The sequence below is a fragment of the Chinchilla lanigera genome, unplaced genomic scaffold (assembly GCF_000276665.1).
Source record: "Chinchilla lanigera isolate Chin_1 unplaced genomic scaffold, ChiLan1.0 scaffold00050, whole genome shotgun sequence".
NCBI lineage: Eukaryota > Metazoa > Chordata > Mammalia > Rodentia > Chinchillidae > Chinchilla > Chinchilla lanigera.
The window spans coordinates 15,216,395-15,237,992 of record NW_004955451.1 but is presented as its reverse complement, the minus strand read 5'-3'; the positions used below and the strand labels follow the sequence as shown (position 1 = coordinate 15,237,992).

General features: G+C 44.5%; 2 protein-coding genes across 2 annotated transcripts; both read left to right on the top strand.

The window, feature by feature from the left end:
- Positions 1–1,293: 1,293 nt before the first annotated feature.
- Krt26 (keratin 26, type I) lies at positions 1,294–7,159 on the top strand. Its single transcript, XM_005394370.2, has 8 exons — positions 1,294–1,817; positions 2,252–2,334; positions 2,763–2,919; positions 3,016–3,177; positions 3,260–3,385; positions 4,423–4,640; positions 5,902–5,969; positions 6,678–7,159. Exons 1-8 carry the CDS (start codon positions 1,377–1,379, stop codon positions 6,827–6,829), a joined length of 1,407 nt encoding a protein of 468 aa, XP_005394427.1. The 5' UTR covers positions 1,294–1,376; the 3' UTR covers positions 6,830–7,159.
- Positions 7,160–14,609: 7,450 nt separating this feature from the next.
- Positions 14,610–21,125, top strand: Krt25 (keratin 25, type I). Its single transcript, XM_005394372.1, has 8 exons — positions 14,610–15,103; positions 15,393–15,475; positions 15,863–16,019; positions 18,566–18,727; positions 18,813–18,938; positions 19,480–19,697; positions 20,400–20,467; positions 20,784–21,125. The coding sequence occupies exons 1-8, from the start codon at positions 14,675–14,677 to the stop codon at positions 20,891–20,893; spliced, it is 1,353 nt and encodes a 450-aa protein (XP_005394429.1). The 5' UTR covers positions 14,610–14,674; the 3' UTR covers positions 20,894–21,125.
- Positions 21,126–21,598: the final 473 nt, after the last annotated feature.

Genomic DNA, 21,598 nt, shown 5'->3' with positions numbered 1-21,598 from the left:
GGTCTCTGGTTTCAATGTGAAAGAAGACACAACACAGTGGGGATGAAGGAGATACAGTAAAACCTTGGATGGCAAAGAACTTGTTCTCCGTCTGTTCCACAAGATGAGCAAACATTTCTAATCAATGTCAACGTGATAAAAGAGTGATATCTTGCACTACGAGTAGTATGTGATGCTGAACGTCACAAGATCACAGCTGAGCCAGCGGTTCTCTTTCTTTCCCTCTCCCCCACCCCCCGTCTCTCTCTGCAGGACTGTTGGTAATTGGTTCCCGAGAGCAAGAGGTTATGGAGGAGATCTGAAGTGCCGAGGAGGAGAAAAAGGCAGAGGAGCCCTCAATTCAAATGAGATTAGGGAGATATGAAAATGTGGGAAAGAGTGCAAAATTGTGTGGGAAATCCCCACCCGAATAAGGCTGCAGCAGTGTAAGCGATGAATCTGTTTAATGACAGTGCAACATCACACTTCTGCAAAGTCCTCAAAAGGAAGCAAAAGCAAGTGTCACTGGACAGGTTCCCTGTTAAAGCTGTATCAAAAGAAGAAGCCATTGAGCCAATAGGCAACAGTAGAGAATCAAGCAATTGGGAGACTCAAAAGCTCATCAAATGGATTATTAGTGATAGTGATTCTATTAGTGATAGTGAAAGTCCCCTACACAATAACCTTCCTCGCTCTTGACTCCCTCACACCAGCCATGAAGGTTTTCAAAGGTCAGTTTAGGTTGATTTATTTCTTTATACTTTGTATTTTCTTCATCATTTTGTATTATATTACAGTATTGTTTATCATTTTATATGAATATTTTTGAGGTGTGGAGTGAGTCATCTGAATTTCCATTATTTCTTATGTGGAAATTTTCTTTGATATATAAGTGTTTGCATTATAAGCATGTTTCCGGAACAAATTATGCTCATAAACCAAGGATTTACTGAATTCTATATGCATCTATGGGACAAGAGTAGTAAAAATTTCTTGTCTGAGTTATTCCTTGTCCTATGGGAGGGAGGACTGGACACTATTCCAGAGGTGGAAAGGATGGACGTTGACATCTTTTTGTAGAAAAAATCTGATTTCTTTTCTATCATCTGTGAGGCTGTGACTTAGAACCCTTGGAGGCTATGATTTAGCATTACTCTGCCTGGCACCTTTTTCATGTATAAAAAGCACCCTTGGGGCACTGTGCCACCTACTGGAAACTATTAAAAACCTCCCAGTTGTGAAAAACAACAATTAAGATGTGAGGGGTGTTTTATTACAGATCGGCATAGGACAGACTGAAATGACAGCCGAGTGCTATAAAAGGCTGCGGTCTGGCCTCTGCAGAAGTGACCCGGCCCTGCTGCTCTGCTGGGAAGGTTCTGGGCTCCGCTGTGGCCATGTCTTTCCGGTTCTCCAGTGGCTCCAGGCGGATCTGCTCACAAGCTGGGTCTGCCCGGCTGTCCAAAGGGGGCTCCAGCTTCGGGAGTGGGAGCACGAGTGTTGCCCCAGGAACAGAAAGCAGCTTTGCTTGCGCACTTGGGGGTATTTCCTCTGGAGGAAACTCCTGCCAAGGTGGTGGAGGGTCTGGCAGCAGTATCTGCACTGGTTTCCTTGGAAACGAGCAGGGTCTCCTGTCCGGCAATGAGAAGGTGACCATGCAGAACCTCAACGACCGCCTGGCCTCCTACCTGGCCCACGTGCGCACCCTGGAGGCAGCCAACGCCGAGCTGGAGGGGAAGATCGAGGGCTGGTACGACAGGTACGGGCCGGAACGTTTCCCAGGGCTCGGTCAGGACTACAGCAGATACTTCTCAGCCATTGAGGATCTGAAAAATCAGGTAGGAAATACAGACTTGCGTCCTTTAGCCACAGACTTCCAGCGGGCGTCACTTAAAGCAGAGAAAATATAAAATGGACTCTCAGAAAAGAATGGGGTTTAGAACTGGTTCACTCTATAGTCCCAGTGCTAAGAGCAGTGCCTGGCCTTACAGATTTGTAAAATTAAATAAGGAAGGAGAAATAATTCCAAAATTCTTGTAGTCACATTGCTTTTATATTTAATTCATACCTTTTGATCAAGCAAAGTCGGAATATCCATGCGGCTCTTAAGCACTGGTCATTTATTATCTGAAGAATACCCAGGTTAGTAGTGTATAAATTAATGACATTAACAGGGCTGATGTCTAAGATGAGAAGATACAGAGTCTCACCGAAATCAGGAGTGTCCTTGGACTTTGGACCCTAATCGTTTGGCACATTCTCCCCTGTGTAGATTATCTCTGTGACGGCCTGTAACGCCAGCATTATTCTCCAAAACGACAACGCCAGGCTGACTGCTGACGACTTCAAGCTGAAGTAGGTACAAATAGTTAATTCCACTAACAAAGGTAAAAACTCTAAGGTGGATTGAGGAATATGTCTTCTGCTCTTCTCCCAGCTCCTCTCTTGCCTTTAAAACCAAAATGTTTTCATGAGACCCTACCAGATAAAGAAGTCAAATTAAACATGCCCTCCTAGAGAGCAGCCATGAATTTTTAAAATCTATTAATACTTTGTTCAACTGCTCAGCACATCAGAGGGCAAATTGGCTCCGAAGAACTGACACTTCCAAATGATCCTTACAAATCAGTAGGAATCGAAAAGTATTTTAACAGTTCACCGCTTCGGGAGACTTCAGGAATGTGTGCAGAATGTCACACCCTTCCACATGTGAAATGCGTTTGCAAGCTGCAGGTTGGCACGGCCTCTGATCACAGGTCTCAGGCGCCTCACTGACCTTTCAGGTACGAAAATGAGCTCAGTTTGCACCAGATCATGGAGGCCGACACCAACAATCTTCGGAGAGTGCTGGAGGAGCTGACCCTCTGTGCCACCGACCTGGAGATACAGCATGAGAACCTCACGGAGGAGCTGACCTACCTTCAGAAGAACCACGAGGAGGTAAGCAAGCCTTGGGCCAGTGTCCGAGTTCCCTCTTCCAGTCTACTGTTGCCAGTCAGAGCCCTCCCTTGAGTATTAATCCTGGCCCCTCCCCAGGAAACCAGAGCCCTCCAACGCGCCTCAGGAGGGAACGTGAATGTGGAGATGAACGCGGCCCCCGGCGTGGACCTCACGGTGCTGCTGAACAACATGCGGGCCGAGTACGAGGACCTGGCTGAGCAGAACCGCAAAGATGCTGAGGCCTGCTTTCGTGAGAAGGTACATCCGAGGCTAACTGCATGAGGGGTCTGCACACTGGATGACCGCGCTGGTCCCTGACCTTCGGACAATTCCATTCCAGAGTGCGTCTCTGCAAAAACAGATTTCGGATGACGCAGGTGCAGCCACGGCAGCCAGAAATCAGCTGATGGAACAGAAACGCAGTCTGCAAACCCTGGAAATAGAACTCCAGTCCCTCCTGGCTATGGTACGTAGGGATTGCCGCTGAACTGCACGGGTGTGCACACTTGTCCACTTTCAGTTACTATAGCAAAATACTTGGGGCTGGATGCTTCATGCTGGAAGGAACTTTATTCAGCTCACAGCTTTGGAGGCTGGAAGTCTACACAGCCTGACACCGGCTCTGACCATGGTCCCCCCTTAAATTGTCCTAGTACCTCCTAACATCACCACACTCGCTTACAACACATGGATCCATGGGGGACACGCTCAACTGAATCTGAAATATGGCAGTGTGTGTTTAATTGCACATAAACATGTGTAATAGAGGTGTATCTATAACTGGAAGTACAGAATAAGTACTAAAAATATAAAGTGTATTCAGTTTTTTTTCTTTTTTTCTTTTTTGGTACTGGGAATTGAACTCACAACCTCACACTTGCCAGCCAGGTGCTGTGCCGATGAGCTGTATCCCCGGCCTGAAGTGTGTTCAATATTAATGATTCCACCATAAACAAGACTTCTGGTGCACCCATCCCAAACCTTGAAAAATTATTTTTTTCAATGGAGAGGAAATAATGTGTGTGTGTGTGTGTGTGTGTGTGTGTGGAACTGGATATTGAACCCAGGGCCTTACATGTGCTAGGCATGTGCTCTGCACTTAGCTACACCCACCCATGGCCCTTTTTTAAAAAAAATTTTTTTTGTTGTTTTTTTTTTCCGGTACCGGGAATCAAACTCACAACGTCGTGCTTGCCAGGCAGGTGCTGTGCCACTGAGCTAAATCCCAGTCCCCTAAAATTTTATATATTGAGATAGGGCCTTGCTAAATTGCCCAAGCTGGCCTCAAACCTGTGATCCTCCTGCTTCAGCTTCCCAGTTAGCTGGGTTTAGAGGTGTGTACGACCACAGCCAGCTAAGAGGAAATTTACTTTTTAAATCTTACCAGTTTTGATTTTCAGTTGACAGTACTTAGACTGTGTATTTCCCATCTTGGGAACATTTGCAATATGAACATGTCATTCTCATTCTCACACCGAGGACCTCACTGGGTTCTTCTTTCAGAAACAGTCCTATGAACACACGTTGGCTGAGACCGAGGGAAATTACTGCGTTCAACTCCAGCAAATCCAGGATCAGATCGGGACGATGGAGGAGCAATTGCAACAGATCCGAACGGAAACAGAAGGCCAGAAGCTGGAGTACGAACAGCTGCTTGATATCAAAATGATTTTGGAAAAAGAAATTGAAACATATTGCAACTTACTAGATGGAGAAGAGGGGTGAGTGTTAGCTTGGGAAAAAAATTGTATATATGCCAGTGTCGTGGCATAGAATTTCCTGCTGTAAAGATCACATCGGTGTACTTCCTCGAGAATGTATATTATTACATTCAAATGAAAAGAAATCTGGCAGGAAGTAGCCAGAAATTTAAAACTCAGAGTATATTAAGTATTTTATATGTAATAACAAAAGGACAATTAAATATGGGCTATTTAACATGTCTAGTACTCTACTCCATGGGAAAATTGCTTTCTGTGACCTATATTTAAGCACATTTCTTATAGTAAGTCATTTTTTGGGCATTGCTGGAGATTGAACCCAGGGCCTCGCCCACCCTAGACAAGTGCTCCACCACCAAGCTACACCCCCACCCCAGCACCCTCTAATTGAATATCACTTAACCGGCCACCCTTCATGGACTTTCCATTAAAGCTGAACAATGTGACTAAGAAGAGTTAATTGGAGAAGCAACATAACTTTTTAGCCAAGAACCAAAAAAAAAAAAAGTCTTAGGATTGCGAATTGAAATTGTGAATTTGATACCACACGAATTTGAGCCTGTGGTTTAGCCTTTTGGACCATAATTTCATCACTGATAAAATGGGGGTGAGACTCACACCACACTGATCACTGGTGTCGGCCATGGTGCCTCCCGATGTGTGTAAAGTGAGTGTGCGGGGCCGTGTCTCCCAAGGCATTCAGTGATCAGTGCCTGTGACTAAGTACTTACCATGGTCACCCCACCTTCGCACTTCCGAGCCCCGGGTCAGCTCTCCACAGCCAACTCCCGCGAGAACCCAACCGCGGTGGCGCCCTCTCCTTCTTGTTGCACCATCCGTTTTACACCTAACTGACAGTACTTCTCACCCTATGTCAGGGATACTTTTTTGCATGAATCTGTTGTGTTTCCAACCATGTGAACCACTTGTGTTTCTTAGCTCTACCTTTTCTAGAGCACCCAGCTCAGCCCTCCAACCGTGTTCATGGGCCGCTTGAACAAAAAGCCGCCCTAAGAAAGAACTCAGCGTCGTCACATTGTCAGGTGGGAGAGAACTTGGTCCCAGGGAAAGTCCTCATCATAAACATCCATTTAATATCTTTTTTTCACATTGTTGATGTCATGGAAATCTTCCTCATATCCCTTAGACATGAAAGCAGTTTAAATCTTACTAAAATTAGAACAAAAATTGTATTCCCAGTTCCTCGCGATAGGCTCATTGCTGAAAGAAAAGCAGCGATTATGTACTCTTTCCTTCACAGTACGAGCAAAGCGCCGTGTTACAAGTCAAAAGGAGCCAGGCCTGTGAATTCCGGAAATCAAGTCAAAGGTACAGAAGGGTTTCTGTTGGATGGTCACTAACTGGTTAGCTGCATAAGATTTGTTGCGGAGTTTACCTGTAGGGAATGGAGAGGTGAGCGGTCCTGATAACAGTTCTTAATAGTTGTATCTTATGGAACAGGTGTGATCAAATTGTGAAATTACTGAGATGAGGACTCGGTCACTCCAATAGTTTTCTTTTTTTTTTTTTTTTTTTTTTTTGGGACAGGGTCTCGCTCTGCAGTTCAGGCTGGCCTTTTGCTCACTTTGTAGCCCAGGCTAGCCTCGAACTCGCAAGGATCCTCCTACCTCAGCCTCCTGAGTGCTGGGATTACAGGCGTGTGCCACCAGGCCCGGCTCTAATAGTTTTCTTACGCAGCACATATTCTTTTTCACAGTTTCGGAGCTTGATATGCAGTATTTTATCTTAAAGCACAAAAGAAGGATGAGTTGATGTTTTTGAAAAGCCACCACTCACTCCAAGCGCATCCCTGCCTGACTCTTAGTTTATTTTAACCCATTTTTCATGCGTGCTTTCAAGCACCCATTCGTCTAAAAAAATCAGCCAAGAACATAAGAAGGATGGACCCAGCTCTTGTTACACACTGACTTCAAACGCTGTGTTATCTATTAATCGTCTATGAGATCGCAAAACAAAACAATTTCAAAAAGCAGACCGGTCATGTCTGAATACCTTGCTGTTTGTTTTTTATTTTAGACCTAACAGAAGAGACATTTGTCAAAACGATGGTGGAAGAACTAGACCAGCTTGGCAATGTCCTCTCCCTGAGAGTCCACTCGGTTGAGGAAAAATCCTCTAAGATAAGCAACATCACAATGGAGCAGCGAGTGCCTGCGAAAGCTCCCTGATGAGGGAAGAGTCGTTTTACAAACAAAAACCCTCTCTGCCAAGCCCCGTGGGTCAAATCACCCTAAAAGTTATCCCTTAGATTTATCTTAAGATCTGTGTTCTTCCTCTTCCTTTCCCCTGGTTTTTTTCCCATGTAATTCTTTTCACAAGAAGGAAAAATCTTGCTCTATCTCTAGTTTTGTCTTATTTTCTGGGGTCTTTTGCCACCTCATTACAATTCTCCTGTTGCAAGGGAAATGCTTCTGTCTATAAATATGCATCTTTTTTAATTTCCACAGTTGAGCTTAATGTAGACAATCTGAAGCACCTGCTAATAAAATAATATCCGTCATTCAGGGTCACATTTGCCTCAGTTAATAACAGGATAAGTTGGAAAGACCCCCAGCCCTAATCTCTGGTCTCAGATCTGTCCCGGTTAACTATGTAAATGATCTGATCTATTTAGCTGCCGGCATCTATGACTGTGAAGGAAGATTATACCCATTTAATCATTAAGTCACTTTCACCCTTGAAATGCCTAGTGAAGGTGACTGAGGAGCAACTATTAATTCATTGACCCCGAGCCGGGAGAGCTGCTTTTCCATTTGGTTAACACACGCACCTCTCTGCCCTTACCACGGTGACTGGACGAAGCAAACACAACAGGAGCTGCCAGTCTTGTTCACATCCACCGCCACGCAAGATGGGGTCTAACAGCCTTGCCTAATTATCTGGGGAAGTGCAGCTGGGGCTGGACAGCGGCGAAGCGCTGAGCCACAGAGGTTTGGTCACTTGGGTGGAATACGGCAGGGAGCTCTGGAATCAGCTGGATTCCAGACTTGTGTGATAGAGCATCACCAAAGCGTTCTAACAGACTGCTGGGCAGACAATGCGGGATTCAGAATGGCCCGTTCATGCTGAAGTGCACCACGTCCAGGTGCAGAAGGAAGACGCATCGCCAAGCTTGATTGTTGCTATCTCTTGCTCCCATGGAAGGCAGCTGCCCTCCGCCTAAAGGCAGTTTCTAAGACGGAGCTACAGCTGCAAGTCACCGTTGGGGGGACCTTCTTGTGATGAACGGCCCCAACCATGGTGATCAAGGCTATGCTCTCAATGGTACGGAGCTGGTAGGTTAGATGTGCCTTCACTGCAGAGCTATAGTGACACTTCTGAATACTGGGCCTCTTCGCTCATCTTACTGAGTGAGCTCGCCCTTAGTTTACATGCACTCATCAGTTTCATCTTGATAAAAGCGAATGAGCTAGGTATTTTACCTTCGGATGAAGGAAACATAGTCAGAGCAATTAAGGAGTTTCCCTGTGTCTGAACAGCGGACGTGTGGTGGAGTTAGCTCGAAATCCCGGGCTCCTTCTCCCACATGACAGCCAGAGTCTCACTGACTTCATCGGTTTAGGGCTTTCACCGAAGCACATTCTGTTTCCTACTCAGATCCCACTGCCACAGAGACGGACTAGAAGCGGCGCACCCTGTGTGCACAGCAGGCAGTCGCCGCGGAGCACGGCTTCGCGTGCGGTTGGCGACGCTCTGCCTGGCGGCCACCTCCCCAACTCCTCTCCCAGCCCTTGCCTTCTGCGCCCCAAATTAAGACCTGGTCGGTGGATGCCCCCGTCCCTTGCGCCTCAGTTTCCCTCGTTATGTTTCATCCCCGTCTCTCACACCAACTATGAGATCATAAGGAGGCTCAGTCTGCTGGCAGTGGGAGGACTACAGCTCGTACCAGCCTCTCAGGAGCCTCGGCTACCGACCATCGGGCAAACAGCGCTGGGCTCTTTCTCTTGTAACTGCCGGTGCCAGCCGCTCCCGCCTGCTCCCAGCGGAGTTCCTTTATTTTCCCCAGAAACATCTAACTTCCATTGCTAAGAGTTCACTCTTTCCTACTTAAACAGATGAACTTGTCTACCTGTGTAAGACAGATTTACACTTAACACAAACAGAAACTATTACGCCCAAGGGCATGGTTTTAATGACTGACCATACTTCTTTTTTTTTTTTTTTTTTTTTTTTTTTTTTTTTTTGTCTTTTTGAGGCAGAGTTTCACTATGCAGTTCAGGCTGGTCTTGAGCTCACTTGGTAGCCCAGGCTGGTCTCAAACTCACAGCGATCCTCCTGCCTCAGCCTCCCGAGTGCTGGGATTACAGGCATGCGCCACCACTCCCGGCAGACCATACTTCTTGAGACAAAAATTCCAAAGTTTACCTATTCTTCCTTGTTTCCAAAAAGTCAGTGCGTATTTGCAAAAAAAAAAGTAAAATGAAAAAGCGGTTACTAATATTTGACAAATCTCAAAACTTTTATTGAACATCTTTAATTGCGAACTGCCAATTGTAAAACTACATATATAAAAGTCGTGGTAAAGCCATAATGCAAAAGAGAGAAGACTTTAAAAATCAGCCATGTGGGGAAAAAATGATTCCCTACAAATTACTGATAGCGAGAGTGCATACCAATTTCTCAACAAGAGCCAGAAGACAGTAGAATGATTTCTTCAGTGTGCAGAGAGAAATTCCAAATGATCAATTTAAAGTTATAAGATGTGCACAGTCACAGTAGATATTTTAAGAAGTAAAAACTTAGAGGCTGGGGATGTTGCTCAGTGGCACAGCACCTACCTAGCAAGCTCAAGGTCCTGAGTTTGATCACTGGCACCAGAAAAATAAAAAATAAAAGTTTAAACCACATGAAGGACCATTACACACCCAACAGCCTGGTAATACTTTTAAAATATTCAGTACAAATTATGCATTCTACCATGGAACTCTTCCTGAGTTGAGACTACTATCAACAATATTCTTAAAAACTTCTTACGTGTTACCGGTACAAGTGTGAAGTTAGTCAACTAGAAAACAAAAACAGGAATGGAAAAGTGACAAAAGCAGATAGAATAGCACTCAATGTACAAATTATGGAAGATGCAGGAGAAAGGAGAGGAAGAAATAGGTGGAATGCTTACGTAAAGAAATACTGTGTAAAGCTTCCAAAATCTTGGGAAGAACATGAAGAACGTACAGATTCATGGAATTGAAAGGACTCTAAGAAAGATCAACCCCAAGAAAAATACTCCAAAGCACACTATAACAAATTGTCAAAAGTCAAAGTCAAAGAGACAATATTGAAAGTACTATGAGATAAAAGACACATCACACAAGGGAAGCTGTTAAACTACTGGCAAATATCTCAAGAGCAACTGGAAGGAGGAGGAGGAGGCTATAGTCAGAGTGTTCAGCAAAAAAGCTGCCAATCATGAAGACAGCAAAGCTGTAGTTCAGCATGGAAGGAAAAATAAAGACATTGTCAGGTGAACAAAACTGGGGGGTGGGGATGATCATCACTAGGCCTGCCTTACAAGAAGTGCTACAGTGAGTCCTTCAGGTTAAGTGAAAAAGCTTATTAATGACAGGACAGATAGGAAAGTATTTTTTTAAAGACTCACAGAAGGGAGCAAGAGATGGAGGAGGAGAAGGGGATGAAGAAAGAATGAGGATGTATTGTTACCTGTACCGATCCCCACGAGGAATGTAGTTGTTAGGTACTGCAAACAGATACTGATAAAAATGAAAATTAAAAAACTCACTAGTGAAGGCAAATATACAGTTAAATATACAGTTATTTGTAATACAAATATACAGTTAAATCCAGAACAATAGCATAGGCTGGGCATGGTGGCGCACGCCTGTAATTCCAGCAGTGGAGAGGCTGAGGCAGGAGGATCGTTGCGAGTTCGAGACCAGCCTGGGCTACAAAGTGAGCTCAAGGCCAGCCTGAACTGCACAGTGAGACCCTGTCTCAAAAAGACGAATAAATAAATAAATGAAAAAGAAAGAAAGTAGGAATACAAGAGAAGAAGAAAGATACAAAGGATCTACAAGACAACTGGAAAGCAATTTAAAAAGTGGCCGTAGTAGGTCCTCACCTATCAGTACTGATCTGTGAATGGATTAAATTCTCCGTTCAAGACACACAGAGTGGCTGAGTGCATGTAAAAACCGTAAGTTGCCCGTAAGACAATCGCTTCAGCTTTAAGGATATACACAGACAGAAGCTGAAGGGAGGGACAGAGACATTCCACCGTCCATGCAAAGGGAAGCAAGACAGAGTAAGGGAAGTGATACTTAGATGAAGGGTACTTTTAAGGTCAAAAACCATAAAATTAAATAAAAAGGTCACCGTCTCATATCGGGAGGATGTAATGATTGCAAATATGCATGCACTCGGAACTCCTAAGTATATAAAGCTAATATGAATAGACCTGAAGGGGAAGATGGACAGCAATGCAGTCATAACGGGAAATGTCAGGACTCCCACAGAAAATCAATAAGGAAATGTCAGGCTTAGACTATAATTTAGACCAATGGACCTGACACAGGTGTGTAGGGCAGTACAACAAAAGTAGACTATGCCTTCTTCTCAAGGATTCAAAGCACACTCTCTAGTGTAGATCCTATATTAAGCCACCAAACAAGTTCTTCACAAATTTAAAGAGGCTGAAATCACACCCAGTGTCTTTTCTGACCACAGTGATGGTATGAAGCTAGAAATCATAACAGAAGGAACTTTGGAAATTTCACAAATACATGGAAGTTAAATGACACGTACCCAAATAATCAGTGGTCAAAGAACCAACTTTTTTTAAACCTTCAGACAAATGGGAGTGGAAACACATCATGGCAAAGTGTATGGGGTACAGTAATAGTAGCTGTAAGGGAAAAGTAGATAGTGATAAACACCCACATTAAAAAGAAACAGCTCAGACAAAACAACCTACCACTACACCTCAAGGAACTATTAAAAAAGTAAACTAAGCCCAAACATAGAGACAAGAAAACTAAAATTTGATTTTTTAGGAAGATAAACAAAATTGGCAAAGCTTGGCCAGAGAGAGAGAGAGGGAATCAGAAGTGAAAGTTAAGACATATAAATTATTCCACAGAAGGACACAGAATCATTAGACACTTTTATGAAAAAGTGGATGGATTCCTAGGAACATATGACTTGCCACACTGAATTCTGAAGAAATAAAATCTGAACAAACCAGTTCAGAATAAGGTGAATCAATCAGGAGTAGAAACTCTGCCCACCCCCAAAAACATCCAAGGACCAGACAGATAGCGTCACATCTAAATTCTGCCAAATGTGTCATGAAGAATTAATGCCAACTTTTGTTTAACTCTTCCAAAAAGTTGAAGAGGGGGGGATACTTTCAATCTTATTTTATGAGGCCAGTTTTACCATGATACCAAAGCTGAAGAGTTTACTTGACAAGGAAACTATCGACCAATATCCGTGATGAACACAGAGGCAAAAATTCTCAAGAAAATACTAAGTTCAACAGTACACTGGAAGGAATATTCACGGTGATCAGGTGAGATTTCTTCCTCTGACGCAAGGATGGTTCCATCTATGCAAACTGATAAATACAACACACCACAGGAACAGAACGAAAGACCAGTCAATCATGTAATCATGCCCGGAGGTGCAGAAAAGACATTGGCAATATTCAACATCCTTTCACGATAAAAACTCTCCTGATAATTTAGGCACAGAGGTAACGTACAGTATCTCGTCATAATAAGGGCCATACACGACAAACTTACAGCTGCCAATGGAGGCAATGGTGATAAGTGAAAGCTGTTCTTCTAAGATCGGGAACAAGACGATGAATGCCTACTCTCACTGCTTCTATCCCACAGATTACTGAGAGTCCCAGCCAGAGAAACTGGGCAAGAAAAATATATTAAAGGCATCTGAGGGCCGGGGATATAGCTCAGCGGCATAAATTTCTGCCTGGCAAGCACAAGGTCCCGAGTTCAATTCCCGGTACCAAAAAGAAAGGTTTAGAGATGACATAATCTCATATATAGTAAAACCCTAAACACTTCATTTAAAAACTCTTAAAACCAATAAATGAATACAATAAAATTGTAGAATAAAAATCAACATATGAAAATCAGTTGCATTTCTGCTCACTACACAACAAATTATGTGAAAAAGAAATCAAGAAAACCCTTTTTACGACAGCATAGAAAACGGGACCACAAAAGATTATGAATAGTGAGAAAAAAAAAAAGTTGGAGACAATTACTTTACCTGATCTCAAAATCTACTACAAAGCTATAGTAATCAAACATCACCATACTAGCACAAAAATATAGCTATAAACCTAGGAACCTGAAGATAAAGAGTCCAAAAATAAATCCATGCACATGTAGTCAGTTTATTTTCAAAAAATAAAAGGTGCCAAGAATAACAGGAAATGGCAGTCTCCTCACTAAACAATGTTGGAAAATTGAATATCTACATGCAGAAGTCAACTCAAAATGGATTAAATGCTTACACGTAAGACGTAAAATTGGAAAGCTATAGGAAGAAAACATTCGGGAAAATATTCTTGACTGTGGAATAGACAAAGATCACTTTATATAATCCCAAAAAAACACGGGCGACAAAAGCACAAACAGATAAATGGAACCACATGGCACTAAAAGTCCTCTTCCCAGCAAAGGAAGCAATTAACAGAGTGAAATTTCACCCACGTGTTGGGAAAAAATATTGTGACAAAGATTTTAACATCTAAGAACTCAAACAATTCAATGACAAGGAGAAGAAACCTGATTTAAAAGACATTTTTCAAAAGCAGACAGGCAGGGGGCCAAAAGGTATATGAAAAAAATGCTCAGCATCACCAGGAAAACTCATTGAGAGGTGTTGGTCAAAAGATACAAAATTTCAGTTAGGAGAAATGAGCTCAGGAGTTCTATTACACTATTAGGTGACTATGGTTAATAATGACGTATTTTATCCTCGAAAATTGCTAAGGGGATAGACTTTAAATGTTTGCACCACAAAAATATAAGTATACAAGGTAATGGATGTGTTAATTATGTTGATTTAGACATTCCACAATGTGTACATCATGTTCTATATTATAAATATACATATATGATTTTTATTTGTCAATTTGAAACTTGTTCATGATATTCAGGGTTTTCGATAAATATTTGTGAATTCACACCCACTAACCAGCTAGCTTACTTTTCACTTTCACCTGAGCTAAGTAAGCCGCATGACGTAAAAAGAGATGAAATATTCCTCTCCCCATTCATTTCAGATTTTGTGGGGTCAGGAGATAAGTTAATGTCCCTTCAAATTCCCACAAAATCTACCAGCAATTAGGGGTGTGTTCCTCATTACCAAAGTGGGTATGAGAACAGAACTGCCACCAGTCATAAGTAAGTGTCAGAAATACGTGGTACATCAGCCAACACAGAGGTGAACTTCCCAGGGAAACAGTGGCAGAGGAATTCAAAACAAACAAATACAAAAACCAAGCAACGGTACAACCAGGATGGGAAAATCAGGAATTCTATTCTCCATGGATCTGCCAAGAATTGTGACAATAAAAGCAGGAAAAAAAAAAACTCAGAAACTTCCCAATCTGCCTTGTTGTAATAGCCCAAAGCCATGATGCTAAAAGTTTGTCCTGTAAGGGAGGATGAGCTTTATCTTCTCGGGGTGGAAGCGAAGGATGACTCACCCGCAAATTTGCGGAGTAATAATGGACCTGACACTGCTCCACCCAAACCCATTTCTCAGATAACCACCAACCTGAGGGCAACTGCCCTCCTACAGAAATAAGCCCAGCAAAGTTAGTTATTAATTAGGAAAAATCATCCAATTATGCCAACTTGCTGAGGCCAGCAAGCCATGTTTTACTGGATGTAGGCAGAATTCCGTCCCAAACACCCTTGGGAGTGTCTATAAAGGGCAAACACAGCGGCCGAGGGCAGAAGGCGCTGCATCCTGGCTTGGACAAGTGCTGTTCCGAGACTTGTCTGTCTGTCCTGATCATGTCTCTAAGACTTTCCAGCGGATCCAGGAGGTCCGGCACCCGGCCCAGCACTGGGTCACTGAGGCTCTCTGGCGGAGGAGCCGGCTTTGGGGCTGGAAATGCTTGCGGCATCCCCGGCATTGGCAGTGGCTTCTCCTGCGCCTTCGGGAGCAGCTCGTCCGTGGGAAATGCAGGGACCGGCAACCCCTGTGCTGGCTTTGCGGTGAACGAGGGCGGCCTCCTGTCCGGCAACGAGAAGGTGACCATGCAGAACCTCAACGACCGCCTGGCCTCCTACCTGGACAATGTGCGCGCCCTGGAGGAGGCCAACGCCGACCTGGAGCAGAAGATCAAGGGCTGGTACGAGAAATTCGGGCCTGGCTCGTGCCGTGGCCTGGACCACGACTACAGTCGCTACTTCCCCATAATCGAGGATCTGAAAAACCAGGTAAGAAATGGTATTTTGCAATCCCACGTGCGCAGTGGTCTGTCTAGATTTCTTTTCACTGACTTCCAAGAAACATCAGTCTCCCTATTTCTGATTTCTCAGAGAGAATTTCAGTGTAGCATCGGAATAAGCACAAAGAAGTGTCCTCTGGTTAAACCTTAGGATGAGAATGTCACCAACTGTATAACTATATTGATTTTGGTTGTTTCCGTGCCCTGACCTTATAGAACACATTTTGCACTTTCTCACTGAGAGCAGCTGCCTTAAAGTCCACCCTCTCCTTTTCTAGATCATTGCCTCCACCACCAGCAACGCCAACGCTGTCCTGCAGATCGATAATGCCAGGCTGACCGCTGACGACTTCCGGCTCAAGTAAGTCGACTCCCAGAGCAAGACGAATTCATGGCAGTTTGTGCAAAGAACTCCATCAGATTTATTTTTAATCCTCCATTACATAGTACCAACTCTTCTTCCAAAAAATGCAAAAACGCTTGGCTTTCTAGTAAAGAGAATATGATCATATTTCTGCACTTCAGCTAGTTTTAGGGAAGTGTTAGACTACTAGTGCCCAGGAGCCTCCTTCTTTCCCTCTCAAACACCTCCAAAGTTAAAAATGATGACAGTGATGACACCATAAACTTTGAATATGTCTCTGATGGCCAAACTGGCCGTTTCTCCATTCCAGAATTCTAGCATTTAGCATTGACTGGTGACTGACCCACCGGGTAACATATTGGAAAATCTTTAACATCTTCTCAGGTATGAAAACGAGCTAGCTCTTCACCAGAGTGTAGAGGCTGATGTCAACGGCTTACGCAGAGTTCTGGATGAAATCACCCTGTGCAGAACAGACCTGGAGATTCAGTATGAGACCCTGAGCGAGGAGATGACTTACCTCAAAAAGAACCACAAAGAGGTAAGAGCTGACCGTCTCTCTGCACACACACCTTGTACCAGACACGAGGTAACAACATACATGGCCTGGTGAAGAAGACCCACTTTACACAGACAGCAAAAGCTGACCTGTCTACAGTACTGAGTACTGAGTAACCTGGCTAGATTCGCCTAAGCCTTGCATCCGGTTTCCCATGGGAAAAAACAAGGAATCTTGTTTTCCAGACCAATCAGGGTTATCACATCAGTGTTTCGCTGTGTAATTAGAGCTAAGTTAAAATGATCCACAGTAGAGATTATTCTTAATTAGGTAGAATGTACTTTAAGGACTTCCTGAGAAACCTGGATTTCAATCTCTGTAAGGTGGCAGATTTAAAACACTGAAATATTAACTTCTTTTGTACATTGAGTGTATATACTTACCACTAAGACGTATTCTCAATAGATGTGGCTATAAAAATAAATCCTCAATTAAACTGTTATACCAGAATTTATACTTCCAGCCAGATAGTATACTTCCAGACGGGGTCACTTTGAGGTTCATTTTTGTGGGGAGGGGTTAAAGGCTGTCAAAGAGTTCTTTTGTTAGCACATGTGTGTAGCACATGTTTACGTGCTTTGTGGGAAGTGGGTACATGGACAGAAAACATCTGAATTCCTTTTGTCCATCCCTGCTCCCTTCCTTCCCTCAGCCCCACACCCATCCCTTGATCCACTCTGCAGGTTTTTTTTGGTCCATGTTTGCAGTAGATAATGTTTAGCTGCTTGTGTGGAGCTGGAGTGTGCACACAACACATCCCAGGGGCTTTTTTCCCATCCTTTATCCCTTCCCTCTCCCGCCCTCCCTTCACCTCTTGCTTCCCTCCCTTTGAGAGCAATCTGTCTCCCCGCTTCCTATCACAGTATCTTTCTTTTCAAAATGGGTCACTTTTGGAAGCTAGATTCAAAATCAGATCGTGCAGCAATTTTATCTTTCGGATTGTTTTTAGAGCCACTTTTTTTTAAGTCTCTACCCTTTGAAAAATGAATTTAGTATTTTTTAAACAGTCAAAAACTCCCATAGTCAATCCAAATGCATGTGTATATATACGTGTGTGTGTGTGTGTGTGTGTGTGTGTGTGAAGTATGCACGTATGTGTGTATGCCTGTATATGCATTCCATGGTGGTTACTCAACACATTTTGAATGAGTTGGAAGCAGTTATTTTTTTTTACTTGCAGGGAAGGCATTTAAAAAGTCAATTGCTTCTAGTTCATTCAAAAGTTGTTGAGCATGGATTATAATCCTCTAGAGCAAAACTCACACCCAGGCAGAAAGGCAGCCGGGAAGAAGGCGCTACAGCAGCCCGAGGACTTTCCTGACGGGGGGAAAGAGACCTCGGGAACACGGTTCAGATGGGTCCTGGGTGGGAGGAGCACGTCTGTGGTATATGCACATCTGTCTGTGTTATTTCTGTTTACACAGACTTAGAGGCAGTGCCTGCTGTGTGCAGGCTTAGAACCGATTCAGTGCCCTGTTGGAGCCATGTATCGACTTTGACTGCAAGACAGATTCCGCTTCCTTGATGACAGCAGTCTTACTTGTTTTTACTTTTCTGTGATACTGAGAATTGAACCCAAGGCCTTTACACTGAGCTCCACCCCCTTTCCCTTTAAATTTTTTTTATTCTTTTGAGACAGCATCTCACTAAGTGGCAGAGATGCCCAGGCTGAACTTGTGATCCTCCTGCCTCAGCCAACGATCAACATTTTTTTAAGCATTTATATATCAGGCAGTGTAACTAAGTCTTACTACTCTTAGTCCTTTCACTTCTTTTATAACAACCCAAAGAAGAGTTTTTAATCGGTTTCAAATTTTAGAGAAGCACGTCAAAGCTTAAATAGGTCGATCAGCTTTCCCAAATCCACACAGCCACTGTGAGGCAGACAGAACCCACAGAGACCATCTGACTCCATGTCCAACAGAACGCTGGGCTGTCCATGCAGCAGCTTAGCAAGCAACAGAATTCTGTCTTCTGCAGGGTGTGTGCACACTTGTCCATGTTTTCATTCATCGGCAGCCATTTCAATTCTTCACAATTATTCAGATGCAGCCTCTTGGCCACGTTCGGCCGCCGGTGCTCAGGGTGCAGCTGCGTTAAGAACACATCCGAGCTGGTCTCTCCTGGAATGCGGACTGTCCACGAGGACAGTGACATACGCAAAGAGAGGAAGAGGTGGAGGACAATTTGTTCTAGGGACTTTTCCTCAGGAAAAGGATTTTAGGCTCGTTGTGAGTAGCAGAACTAAACAGATGAGCTGGAATCACAGGAGCGAGAGTTTGGCTCGTGGTAATGAAAGCTCTCCGGAACAAGGAGAACTTTTCAGGAACAGGCTGCTGTGTAAGGTGGTGGCCTCAGCATCCTTGAGAGGTCAGTGGGAGGGACAGGAATATAAGATGTGGATGGAGGGGATCCCTGCACAGCCTGGGAAGGAGAAATCAGATGACCCTCAAGACTCCTCCAAGGCTAAGCTTCTGGCTTCCCAGGGGCTTCCTGTGGGGCCGACCTGACCATTTCTCTGCCCCTAGGAAATGCAAGTTCTGCAGTGCGCGGCCGGAGGCAACGTGAACGTGGAGATGAACGCGGCCCCCGGCGTGGACCTCACGGTGCTGCTGAACAACATGCGGGCCGAGTACGAGGCGCTGGCGGAGCAGAACCGCAGGGACGCCGAGGCCTGGTTCAATGAGAAGGTGACCCCTATCGGGAAAAGCTCCCCTGTGCCCATGCACGACGCCCATGACACTAAGCTCTGCGGCCTTGCTTGCGTTGTTTCAGAGCGCTTCCCTGCAGCAGCAGATCTCTGAGGACGTCGGGGCCACCACCTCAGCCCGCAACGAGCTGACCGAAATGAAGCGCACGCTGCAGACCCTGGAAATCGAACTGCAGTCTCTCCTGGCCACGGTATGCCGAGGACAGTGACCTCTCCTGGGTTCCTTTCCAGTGTGTAGCGGTTGGCTTAAAAGCCACCGGCAGTGTTGACAAGATGTCCACATGCGTTGTTATAACCATCCTACAACGTAAGCAAGGAACAGTACTGTCTGTCTAGGAACTCAAGCGACAGCTCCAAGGCCTTAGGGTCTGTTCTGCAGAAGAGAAAGGTTTGCCCATTGAAAGCGGTGTAGCAAGCCAGGCAGAGTGGTGTAGCAAGCCAGGCAGTCTGTAATCCCAGAATCGGGGAGGCTGAGGATGAAGAACCACTGAGAGTGTGAGCCCAGCCTGGGCTACAAAGTGAGCTCAAGGGCAGTCTGAACTGCATAGCGAGACCCTGTCTCAAAAGGACTAAGAATAATAATAATAATAACAATAATAAAGCAGTGTTGCAGAGCCCTCTGAACTATGTGTCAGTGTGAAAACTAAAATAATAGCAGGTAAAGGTAACAGGCATCAAAGATATTTCTGCACGTCTGTGCGTCTGACTCGGATTCTCTGCGGTCCCCAACAGAAACACTCGCTGGAGTGCTCCCTCAGCGAGACCGAGGGCAACTACTGCTCACAGCTGGCCCAGATCCAGGCGCAGATCGGGGCCCTGGAGGAGCAGCTGCACCAGGTCAGGACCGAGACCGAGGGCCAGAAACTGGAGTACGAGCAGCTGCTGGACATCAAGGTGCACCTGGAGAAGGAGATCGAGACCTACTGCCGCCTCATAGACGGAGACGAGGCGTAAGTCAAAAAAGGGACCCGCAAGGTGTCCACGCAGTCGGCCCTCTGTGTCCACGCATTCCAAGCCCTGAGGTTCCACCAACCACTGGGGGAGGATATTCAAAACTAAAACATTTCATCTGTACTGAACATGTACAAACATTTCTCTTACCGCCATCTGCTAAATAACCCAGCTGTTTACAGAGTTTGTACTGCGTTAGGTATTATAAGTAATCTAGGGAGGACGTGAAGTATATGGGGAGATGCCCAGAGGTCATACACAAAACCGATGCCATTTTATAGAAGGGATCCAGCATCGTGGGGTTTTAGGGGCTCTGCTGGCGTCCTGGAACCAGTTGTCTACCTATACTGAGGGAACAACTTAGCTTCCAGTTTGCTTTAAACTTAGACCTCTGGAAACAGAACGTGAACTAAGGTAACTGTGTTTGTTACCACAGGCGGTAAATCTTAAATGTAATGCTCTGGTGTGGCAATATAAAGTAGCAACATTTTACAAAATAAAAATACAAAAACCCGTGTGTTTGAGGTATGAAGATTAAAATATCACTGCTTAACACTAAAGCCGAACAGGTTCAGCTGTGTGATCCTCTGAATATAGTCTCACGAAAGAGCTAAAGAAAACCTAGTGGTGGGTCTAAAATCGAAGGGGCTGACGCTCAGGTGCTGTCTGTGACACTCAAAAATGTCTCTGATGTTTCACAGGGCTTGTAAGTCTGGAGGGTACAAATCCAAAGATTTCGGAGCCAGCATGATGGGAAGTCAAATGAAAGGTAATTAAGTGAAGTTCCGTTGCTATGCTGTACTTTATTTCCAACACACAGCTGGTGGCTTTTATAGTACCATGGCTCAGTGAAACCAGATATAATAAAGATTTATGGCAGACATCAGTGCGTGTCTCACTTTAGCAGTGTGTGTTAACTTTATGCAAACGGTTCTTGTAATCCGACCTAATCAAGCGGTCAAAATTCCCCACACGTGAGCCAAAGTATTTGTGCTTCCTGTCGGTAGTGTTATTCCTTGATGTGATTTCTCTTCCCACCTCTCTTTCGACTCTCTAAAATCGCCTTTTATGTTTTAATTTTTCAGATCCAATCAAAGCCATAGTGGTCAAGAAAGTCCTTGAGGAGGTCGACCAGCGCAGCAAGGTACTGACCACCAGGCTGCACTCCCTGGAGGACAAACCTCAGAACAATTAACAGAGGGCGTGGGCCAGAGACCCTCGAGAAGAAAAGGCACCGATGTGCCTGGGGAAAGGAGCCTTTCTAAGAAGAACGTCTGTCCTGTTGTCTTTCTGTCTCTTTCTCTTTCTGGGCAATCAACCCATTCAGCTGAAGAATGTCGCACACAAATACGGTGACTACCTTGATTGCCCCACAGAAATGCGTTGTCAGTTCTGTCTACTCAATAAACCTTCCTTTTGGCAAGTTATTACCGGTGATGTTGTCTTACTTTAAAATGTTTCTGAGTGCTGGGGATATAGCACAGTGGTATAAGTGCCTGCCTGGCAAGCACAAGGTCCTGAGTTCAATTCCCGGTACCACAAAAAATAAAATACTTATGAGTGATACCAATACAGGGGTACCTCGGTTCACAAACTTAGCTCTTTCCACAATTCTGGTTGCAAGCTGCATTGAACAAGAACTGAATCAAACTCAATGGTTAGGTTTAATAATGTTGACCTTATGGAGAAATTTGGTTCTGTTCTCATCCAGTTAGGTTTGCGACCAGAATCGTGGAAAGCAATAAGTTCACAACACCAGGTACGGTGGCACACACCTGTCGGCGGGAGGCTGAGGCAGGAGGATCGCCATGTGTTCAAGGCCAGCCTGGGCTACAAAGTGAGTTCAAGGCCAGCCTGAACTATATAGTGAGACCCTGTCTCAAAAAAACACCAAGCAGGT